At 34.8% G+C, this 11,384-nt stretch overlaps 1 protein-coding gene across 3 annotated transcripts in view; it reads left to right on the top strand.

Moving 5' to 3' along the window:
- LOC107697170 (runt-related transcription factor 2-like) overlaps window positions 1–4,308 on the top strand; it is a 43,370-nt gene extending 39,062 nt beyond the window's left edge. For 2 of the 3 annotated variants that reach the window (XM_016497835.1, XM_016497836.1), the window contains one exon: window positions 3,500–4,308. In XM_016497835.1, the coding sequence (XP_016353321.1) occupies window positions 3,500–3,987 (488 nt within the window). In that variant the 3' untranslated portion in view covers window positions 3,988–4,308. The remainder of the gene's footprint in view (window positions 1–3,499) is intronic. The other variant, XM_016497837.1, reaches the window with a different exon arrangement.
- The last annotated feature ends 7,076 nt before the right edge of the window (window positions 4,309–11,384 follow it).

The following is an 11,384-nucleotide window of genomic DNA, read 5'->3' as shown; positions in this document are numbered from 1 at the left end:
GGTCAGAAAACATTGTAATTTTCTCAGAATATACATTTAATATTAGAGTCATTTGCCAATGATTTCGAAACGATTAGTTCCAAGCTAGTTCAGAGCAAACCCCTCCCTTCCATAAGCCTACTCTGCTCTATAACAACTTTGCAGATTGTTTTCATTTAAGGATAGCTACGTTATAAACTCAAAAGAGATATTTTTCAAAAACCCATATGACCTGCTCTTAAACCGCATAAACACATTGCATTACACCAAATACACAAAATAATGTTTGTTTTAGCAACATCATATGACCCCTTTAATGGAAATCAGTCTACCAATGTCTTATTGTTTCCACATATTAAACTGTAATTTTACTCTAATTTTACTGTAATTTTAAGCATTTTTAAGCATTAAAAAAAATACATGCACTTTACCTTAAACAAACCTTTTTTTCTTCAAACTGCTGCTCTGCCATGACAGTAGTAGACCTGAAAGAGAAAACTATCTGTAAATGATAACAGATAATGCTAAATTCTCTATAGCAGCCCTTATAACACATTTGTGTTATCTTAGTACTATTTATATGCTGTCATAGTTTTTGTTTATATTTTATTATTAGCTTTTATCGTATTTAATATTTTATTTTATTTTAGATTACAATTTTGAGTTTAATGTGCTTTTGTCATATGTATTAGTTTATATATATATATATATATATATATATATATATATATCTCTCTAAATAGTTTTAATTAATTTTAATTTTGTTAACTTATTTCAGTTAGTTGGCAAGGCAGCATTTATGATTTTCATATATTTCAAGTTTTTTATTTATTTTTTATTTTAGTTAAAAAAAAATTAATAGTTTTAGATTAAGCAACACTGGTTGCGATATGAATTATAGGTCTGATTCATTTCTGAAAAAAATAATGCATGAAATCGAGCTTGAAGTGTATGTGTTTACGTAGTAGTCATATTTAGAAAGTTAGAGGCTTAGCTTTAGCATTGTAGCAAACAATGAGTAAAAACTACTGCACTGTTTTGTTGAATGGTGACATCATTCCTCATGTAGACATGAGATAAACTTAATAAATAAATAACCCATAGTTGTTTGGTTCACCTGAAACAAATCATTCTTGCCAAATAAATCATTAGTTTTACAGACATAGCATCTGTTCTCAAGACCAGCACCATCTTGTCTATGGATTTTTGGTGACTAGCAGAGAATGTATGTAAATAACTTTTTTTTGCTTTTATCATTCAGCCTCTTATTCAGAGCACAGGCTCTCTGTATACCCTAAGGCGAGAAAACCATTATCGTCAGCCGCTTAAACCAAAGATTTTGAATATAAAAGAAAAGGGGGATGGGCGTTGAGGGCAAAAGGAGAATCGGCTAGCGTTAGTGACAAGCCGTGTCTCCGCAAATCGCCCACGTTTAACCATGCCACCCAGTCGGCCCACAGGCGCAGACATGGTGACAAGAAAGACGCCGTGTGATTTATGAAAACAGCTCTGCGCCAGGGAGGCGAGGCTGTTTCTCTTTGTTCCTTTACCCCTTGGCACTAGCACTAGCTATAGACCATTAGTGGTTTCTGATTTTTGGAGGGAAATAAAGAATATGTTAAGGACAGAAGGGCAGATGGACAGTTTTTGCCTGAGTTTATAATGCTGAAGATATCAGGAGCCCACAACAGTGCAGACGTCTGTCTCTCTTGCTACGATGCTGCTTCGCGCCCCTCTAAACATTTCCAAATGTGTGACCAATTATGCATCCTAGTTGTGTTTTATGTGCGGCAGCCAATGCAGATGCACACACATACACACTTTTGGATGCACAGGAACAATTTAAAAAAAGAGATATTTTTCAAAAACCCATATGACCTGCTCTTAAACCGCATAAACACATTGCATTACACCAAATACACAAAATAATGTTTGTTTTAGCAACATCATATGACCCCTTTAATGGAAATCAGTCTACCAATGTCTTATTGTTTCCACATATTAAACTGTAATTTTACTCTAATTTTACTGTAATTTTAAGCATTTTTAAGCATTAAAAAAAATACATGCACTTTACCTTAAACAAACCTTTTTTTCTTCAAACTGCTGCTCTGCCATGACAGTAGTAGACCTGAAAGAGAAAACTATCTGTAAATGATAACAGATAATGCTAAATTCTCTATAGCAGCCCTTATAACACATTTGTGTTATCTTAGTACTATTTATATGCTGTCATAGTTTTTGTTTATATTTTATTATTAGCTTTTATCGTATTTAATATTTTATTTTATTTTAGATTACCACACACACACACACACACACGCACACACACACACACACACATACATACACTTTTGTATGCACAGGAACAATTTAAACATGCATACAGCATAAAGAGGCATATAAATACCCCAGAGACACAAATGAACTGAGACATATAACCGCACACATGAATACACATACACATGAACTTGTCTGTGACAAAGAGGAAAAACCACAATGAAGTGAAGCCAGCTAATCGTTAAACTGTTCTCCTCTGCATGTCTCTAATTTAATGTTAATGGTTGTTTTTTAATAGCTACATTCTGTCATTTAAATTTGGTTAGGTATTTAGATTAACTTTTTTAGTTTAACTAGTTTAAAGTGCACAGGATTTGTCAAAACTTTTTTCATTTTTATATTTTATATATTGTTATATATTTTAAGACATTAATACATTTATTCAGCAAGGATGCATTAAATATATAACATTTATGTTATAAAATATTTGTATTTCAAATAAATGTTATTTTGAACTTTTCATTTATCATAGAATCCTGAAAAAAACTGTGTATTGTGGTTTCCACAAAAATTATGAAGCACATCTGTTTTTCACATTTAATAATATATATATATATATTTTAAGTTTCTTAAGCAGAAAATCAGCATACTAAAATTATTTCTGAACGATCATGTGACACTGAAGACTGGAGTAATGATGCGGAAAATTCAGCTGTCATCACAGGAATAAATTACATTTTAAAATATATTTAATAGAAAACTTTTTTATTTTTTAATTGTAATAATATTTCAGATTTTAGTGTATTTTTTATCAAATAAATACAAATACAAATAAATACATTAAAACAGAAAAAAATAATTCACGTAAAATAACAGTGAAACAATGAGAAACAATCTTAAAAAGTTATTAATATGATTTGTTTTGTTTCTTCAAAACTGGTCATAACTCTTTAAAGTCAGTTACAAAAAGGTAGATTGGTCTAATTTGAATCCAAAAAGTAAGAGTAACTGATTACCCCTCGGCTAACTAGTAGTTGGTCAAACTAGTTTTAACATAGTGGCTATGCTTATGCAACTGGCTCTTGGTTAAACAGGGTTGTAGTTAAATAAAGTGGGGGGGAAAATTCAATAAAGCTCAATTCTGTTGTCATGATTGTTCATTGCTGTAATTTCTGTATTCAATAGTATTTAAATCCTTCCATACTTCTATAAAAAGTAACCTCAACATTTGTTTCTGCAGGTTCAACAGATTTGAGTCCTTTTCCTGGCCAGTTTGAGCGTCAGTTCCCCGCTTTCTCCTCACTCACCGAGAGCCGATTTTCCAGTCCTAGAATGCACTACCCAGCCACCTTCACGTACACGCCCACCCCCGTCACCAACGGAATGTCCCTCGGCAGCGCTCACTATCATACCTACCTTCCCCCGCCGTACCCCGGCTCCACCCAGAGCCAAAGCGGACCCTTCCAGAGCAGCAGCACACCTTATCTCTACTACGGCGCCTCCTCGGGCTCCTACCAGTTCTCTATGGTTCCAGGAGGAGACCGATCGCCCACCCGGATGATGCCGCCTTGTACTAACGCGTCCACGGGAACCAGCCTGGTCAACCCAAACCTCCCGGTCCAGGCTGATGGAAGTGGGGGGGTGGAGGGAGACGGTAGTCATAGCAACTCCCCCACTCTGCTTCATCCTGCTGGTAGAATGGACGAAGGCGTGTGGCGGCCATATTGATCAGACAGTTACGTGAGTGTGGATGCTCCAAAAGAACGGCATGGTTTTAAAGCACAAACCTTACTAGGATGTTCATCCTGTCTCGCTGAGCTACTTTCCCTTGCTAACATGAGTATTTATGAGCCTGTTGAAAGGGAAGTATTTTTTACATTGGACTTTGTTGTTGTAATACATTATTCTGGACCTTTTGACCTCTGGGAATCATTGTCATAGGCGGGATTATTTGGAATTGAAGGAATAGAGATGGATCGAGTATTTCATTAGCATTTTGTTATTATTTACTTGTCTTGGCATGTTTTTAATATATCATTTAAAGCACTGAACAACACCTGTATGGCAGTTTGTAATCAAATATCTCTTTTTGCGCTTTTTTAAGTTAAGCATTTAAGTTATACGTATTTGATAAAAGGATTTAAAGTAACTTATAAAAGCCATAGATTAATTAATGTATTTGAAACTTGAGTCATAGAGGGAATATTTTTGTAAAGCATCTACGTTCAAGTTAATGCAACTAATTTACGGTAATTTAAATTTCTGTGCCTTAATTGATCACACAGAGTTGTACGTTGAAGTCGAATGCGTTTAAAACTAAATTGAGTCTCTGTGTCTAAGTACACTACATTTGTAAGCAGTTAGTATTGCTTGATACTAAATGCTTTTTCACTGTTTTAAAGCTTTAAACCAAAGAAACAGCCACGGATGCTCAAAAGTCTTTGCCAATGTGCTAGATCAAGCTTTCTTTGATGTGCATGTGCTGGGATAATTTATTTAGCTTTTATGTTGCTTTATCAAATGTGGCTGGGAAAGGTTTCCAGTGGGGGAATATTGAAGGTTCTGGATGTGTTGTACACGATATTCTTTTCCTGATAACTGGAGCAATTCATATCCTCAAAAAAGAGGGGTAATACTCTCAGTTATGGCACTATATTACCAGTTGCAACAATGCAACTAGAGTAAATTACTTTTTCCTTTTTTTTTTTTGGAATGTATTTATAGTATTTAAACCTTCAGTTTAAGTTGGGGGTCAGTAATATTTTTTAAGAAATTAATATTCAACAAAGATGCATTAAGCTGATCAAAAATGACAGTAAATACATTTACATGTATACATGAAAAAAAATCTATTTAAAATAAATGCTGTTATTTTTTATTCTTTAAAGAATCCTTAAAAAATATATGAACATATGAAAAGTTTTTCAATATTTCAACTCCGTTTTCAGTTTTCAATGTTTATAAGATGTATTATTATAAATGTTTTAAACTTTTATAATAATAATAATAATAATACATGTTTTTGAGCAGCAAATCAGCATATTAGAATGATTTTTAAAAAGGATCATGTGACACTGAAGTAATGATGCTGAAAATTCAGCTTTGCATCACAGAAATAAATTACACTTTAAAAAATATTCAGATAGAAATTTTTTTTATTGTAATAATATTTCACAGCATTACTGTTTCTACTCTATTTTGATCAAATAAATGCTCATAAAAAAGAGACTTCTTTCAAAAACATTAAAAAATCTTACTGAGCCCAAACTTTTGACCAGTTGTGTAGCTACATTTTATTCCATTGATATGGTGGTACATTGTCAGTTTTGCTAATGAAAATCTTCATTATCAGCTCAGAAATGTGCAAATTAGCTTCATCATTTTTCCCCTAGTTCACCAGTCATCGACAGATTGATTTACCCAACAATTGTCTACTAGAGTTATATTTATCAAGTGCCTTACTTACAGTTGGAACTATACAGACCTCACCAAACAACTGAAAGCTTTCCTCGAAGCAATGCTTATTATTTGGCTTGTAAAGCCCATATTTAAGCAATTCAATTCAAATAAACCAAAGCTCTTAGCATGAGTTGGATGTGTTTCTGACCTTCTTTACCTTAACAGTGGTCCAGTATTGCATCTCTGGTAGGACTAGTCATGATTCATTTTGGCTGCTTCAAATCAGGGCTGTTGCTTGATTCATCACAGGATCCAGGTCTGCATTTCCAGTGATCCCATCCTTACGGCCACACGGCTTCAAATCAGGGCATCTACCTATTAGTTGAAATAGCTGTGAGTGTACGAAATGTTTACAACGTTCAGAGACCATGTTGTATATTACAGGAGGTAAATACACCACCCTAGTTTTGTTGAATTATTATCTCATTTCTTCTTTTGTAAATTAGTATTTATCTGACAGGTTATCTGAGGGCAATTTGTAGCAAATGTGTCTCTGGTTCTTGCATGCTTTGTTTCCTTTGCACATCTGTGTTTAAATTATCTCGCTTTTCTTCCCTGTGAAGCCTGGTCTCTTTTATCCACGGATAGAAAAAGGGGTTAAGGGAAATTATCATGACAACAGTGAAAGAAATTGGCTTTTTTTGATTGTTGTATGTTGTTATAATAGTTTTCTTTGTAAGAGAAATAAAAATAAATTTTTGCAATGATCTCAAAAGTAGTATTCTATCATAATTTCCTGGCATTACTTTGTTCCTCTTTAAATATATCATCTCCGTCATTAAACTTTCTCCTCTGTCTCTTTTTCGCCGTTTGACGTTGATTAAAAGTCACATTGGGGCTTTAGGGAAGACTAATGGCCAGAAGTCCATGCGTCGGGTTGTTCCATTTACATACAGTTTCATTGCATTATCAATGAACCTTGAAGGTACCTGGCTGGAGATGAAAGCTGGGAAGCAGCTCCGGGATTGTGCACTACCGTCGAACGCACTGACTTGGACCAAAGTCTGGATCAACATTTGCTTTGGATGGTTCTGGAAGTGCACGGCTGGCCTCAGTGCTGCGTTTGTCTCTCTGGTACTGATGTCTGTTAAATTGAAACTGTTACACATTACTTGAAGGAGCATTCCTGGGATTTCCATGAATATGAACTGAGTGGGAAAAGCAAGTTTCATGTTCACACTTTAGTTGTTCCGATCTGCATCCAGCAATTATTGAGTCAGGGACAACAAGGTCCTTAAAGGAGTAGTTCACCCAAAACTGAAAATTAGCTGAAAATGTACCCACCCTCTGGCCATCCAAGATGTAGATTAGTTTGTTTCTTTATTTGGAGAAATTTAGCATTACATCACTTGCTCACCAATGGATGCTCTGCAGTGAATGGGTGCCGTCAGAATGAGAGTCCAAACAGCTGATAAAGACATCACAATAATCCACAAGTAATCCTCCAATCCATCAATTATTGTATTGTGAAGTGAAAAGCTGCATGTTTAATAGATAAATACATTATTAAGACGTTTTTAACTTCAAAACATTGCTTCTGGCAAAAACACGGGTCCTCTATCCTTAATATTGCTTTCTTTTTCCAGTGAAAAAGTAGTCTCATCTGAATCAGGAAAGAAATATGCACGGATCAAGCACTGTTTACAAGCGTTATTATGGATTATGGACTTGTATTTTGGCCAGAAACGATGGTAAAATGCCTGATTTGTTTCTTACAAACAGCTTTTCACTTCACAAGACATTTATCGATGGACTGGAGTGGTGTGGATTACTTGTGGATTATTGTGATGTTTTTATCAGTTGTTTGGACTCTCATTCTAACGACAGCCATTTATTGCAGAGGATCCATTGGTGAGCAAGTGATGTGATGCTAAATTTCTTCAAATCTGTTCTGATGAAGAAACAAACTCATGTACATCTTGAATGGCCTGAGGGTTAGTAAATTCTCAGCATATTTGCATTTTTGGGTTAACTTTTCCTTTAATCTGGCTGGATAACAAAGAAATTGTTCAGAATGTTTCTTTGTTTTAAATGTATCAAAAATCTGTTCTGTATATTTCCAGATTTAAATTAGATTTTAAATCCAGTGTTTTCAGTGTGCTCTCAGACTTTTGGACCCCACTGTACATCATTAAATACAGTGAAGTGAAATCTGAAGTAATGCTGGGTGTGTTGAGTATTTGAGAGGGTGCTGTACCTGATACCATATTGTTCTTGGTCAAGAAAAACTCCCCCAGATTTTCCCTTTAACGTCAATCTTTCAATTACTGTCTTACCAAGTGAGAAGCAAGGAGAGAGACCCACCCACAAAGCAGTCAGCACCTCTGTGTCAAACAACCCAAGACAAACTTCACTCTGTCTGCAAACAGTCTGTGTTACGGCACTAAAGAAAAGGCAAAATCTAAACATCTTTTAAACAAGCTAAATATACCTGAAAAGCAAAGTCACACATTTTAATTTAGTTTGTTGTTGTTTTGTTTTCCTACACCATTAACAGATAGTATTAGGTTTAAGCACAAATATAGCTCAATTTAGTGAAGTTTCTGCTTAAAACAAAATTAAAAATCTAATGAAAATAATAATTCAAAGGAATAGTCCATCCAAAAATGAAAATCTGATCATTTACACAATCTTATGTTGTTCCAAAAATAAATAAAAATCAACAATTATACAATGACTTTAATTTCAGCTGATAGTGAACATAGAACAAAGTTCATCGAACTTCTACCCAGCTATAAAGCAACTTTAAAGAAGACAATAGTGTCGATATTCAAATCAAGAGTTTCATGTTGATTCAATTTCATTCAATAACTGTCAATGTTGTTAAAGCTCTTCAAAATTAACACGACTTCAAAAGCAGCTTTACCGAAGACAATAGTGTGATCCAGTTCAATTCATTTCTAATCAAGTAGTGTCAATTTTGTTCTCATCCAGTAGCTTAAGCTTATATTTTATAGTCAATACTTTGGTAATGAACGCAGAGTCATCTCAGTATTGTTTTTAATGGGATTTAACACCATGAGGAGTTCCAGATACAGTCACATTAGCTCAGCTGCGCCATCTAGTGCTTTAATATAATTGCTGTATTTTAATTTTGTTTTTTTGGAGTGAGATTGACCCATTGCTCATCATGAGCTCTGTGCTGTCCTTGCAAATACTAATTCATATAATCACAAAAAGAGAGTGTAAAGGCCAATAAATAATCCAAATAAGAATCATGATCATTGCATAAAAAAAGATCAAATGTATTTATTTATTGACCTCTATAAAGTTGTCTCCAGACAGTTCCAAAGTCAAAGTTTTTGTTTTATCCAGCTGTATTTACTCAGTGTAACTTATAACCAAGTGAAAGATATAACACCAACATGTCAGAAAAAAAAAAACAGAATCAATGAGTTGGAAAAGGGATCACCCTCTTGTGTCAGTATTTTGTTGAACCACTTTTTGCTTTAATTACAGTCTTTAGTCTGTTGGGATATGTTGGGATATGCAGCTGGATAAAACAAAATCTGTGTCCGTCTTCATTTCAGGCTGCAAAGCAACAAAATGTGATTATTTGAAGGGGGGGGCGGGGGTGATTCTTTTCTATACACACTGTAAATGATATAAAAACAAACTCCTTTGTAAAAACCTGAAGAATATAGATAAAACTGAAAAGTTTAGTAAGTGCTACTGAAGATGAAATTCAGTGCATGAGAAATAACTCATTTTGAGAACATGGCCTGTGAAGATATGTATTATATTTGAAATCTACAGATGCAAATCGATAAAGTGCAATAAAATAAACACTTGCAAGTGTATTTTGGATGTTTTCTTTCCACTAATCAGAAACAACACATAATGTAAAGCCAAAAAGCCCAGAATTGACCAGTGCATGAAAAAACAGCAAGGTTGCCTGTACTGTCTTGTTAAGAAACTTCAGAGTAGTTTTGGTCAAATTACACTCAAACCCACCAAATGATAATCAAGGTAAGTGTGGACCAAATGACTATCTTATCAGTACCATGGACAGCTACCAGATGAACAATAGATCTCATTGTTAAATCTATAGGTTATTGCCAGGAGTCTCGAGTTATCTTCCATCTAACCTGTCAAAGGCCACTCAATACAAGTGAGCGTCTCAGCGAAGATCGACTTGCATATGATGGACAGAGTTCAGCAGCATGCCAAATATTCATGCAAAACAGCCTTTTTCCATAGGATTGAGCCAAACACTAAAATGTGAAATATTTGGAAAGAAACTCCATCTTGAGCCTCAGCCAGTCGCAGAGGAGCAAAGACATGTTTCTCGTCAAAGAAACGGCCCTATCAACCTTTTGAGGTGACTGAGTGTTAATTGAGAACTAATGAACTGGTAATGCAAACCGGTCAAATCACGTTTCCAGAGAGCTCCCATGATGAGTGACATATAGCCCCGGTGACATTATACCTATTATTTCCGATAATGTATTTTGGAAAACGACGCCGCAATCCTGCCCAATGTTGCAAGCCAAACCGTTTTATCGATGCCCAGGTCTGGTATTCATTTAGCCCTGTTTCCAAATATCCCAATGCATGTTATTATATTAATGACAGATTTTATGGTTTATGACTGGAAAGTCAAACTTTTTTGATTTCCTGTGGAGCCTGCAATGATTTATATGGCTGAATGATAAAGTGAATTTTCTTGACAGCCGAGGACTTGCGAGAGCTTCTGTGGGTAAAGCCGGGCTCAGGAACAGCAGATTGTGCTCTTATGTGGAGAGATATATGTATGATGGAGCACCGAGAAGGAAACTCAGCTGTCCCGGTTTCGTACGCAGGCACCAAGTCATGTCTTAAATGAATTAGTGTCCTCTCAGGCGCAACTGTCTCCGCATGCAGCCACATCCTGCCACTACAGGAAGAGCAACATTTCCATAATTAAATGAAAAACTGAAATGACAATCTGTTTTTACTGAGGCTGTAATCACCCTTTCTGCTCACCATATGAGTCCATGTTAAAAGCTAATGAAGAAAATCTCTTTTACAGGTCTGGCTTTGATCAATCACTTTTGAGGAAAATAATAATACAGCAAGCTCCATTATTCAAAATGAAATATAGCTGAGTAATAAATGTCTAATCTGAAAAATAACACACACACACACACACACACACACACAAACTGCATTCTCTATACTGACAAATAAGGTCATTCTATGTTTTTTTTTCTTCAGTTTGATAAAGTAATAAATAAAGATTCCATTGTCCTCATTTGTAAGTCGCTTTAAAGATAAAATATGAATAATGTTTAAGTACATTAAAAAAGGTAACATCTAACTGATATTATTTAAATCAAAAATATTATTTACAGTAGCATCACTGAATCAACCTAAATACAGTAATTCATGCCAATAAAACTAATTTGTATGGGTTAAATCAGGTAAAAATTGCTCTTTAACAATTGCAGGCTACCACTTTTTAGTTTGTTAATTAAATGCATTGTGGGATATAATTATGGCTTTAGAAATGCAACCATTATAACAGTTTTTTAAAAGCTGAAAATAATGCTGCAAATTTCTGAATATACTTGTATATATATATATATGTTTGTGTGTGTGTGTGTGTGTGTGTGTGTGTGTATACATACACACACACACACACATAAACACACACACACACACACACACACACACACACACACACA

This window comes from Sinocyclocheilus anshuiensis, unplaced genomic scaffold (genome assembly GCF_001515605.1).
Source record: "Sinocyclocheilus anshuiensis isolate Anshui unplaced genomic scaffold, SAMN03320099.WGS_v1.1 scaffold38, whole genome shotgun sequence".
Classification (NCBI taxonomy): Eukaryota; Metazoa; Chordata; class Actinopteri; order Cypriniformes; family Cyprinidae; genus Sinocyclocheilus; species Sinocyclocheilus anshuiensis.
Note: the sequence above shows the minus strand (reverse complement) of the source record. Positions and strands in the feature narration are given on the sequence as shown.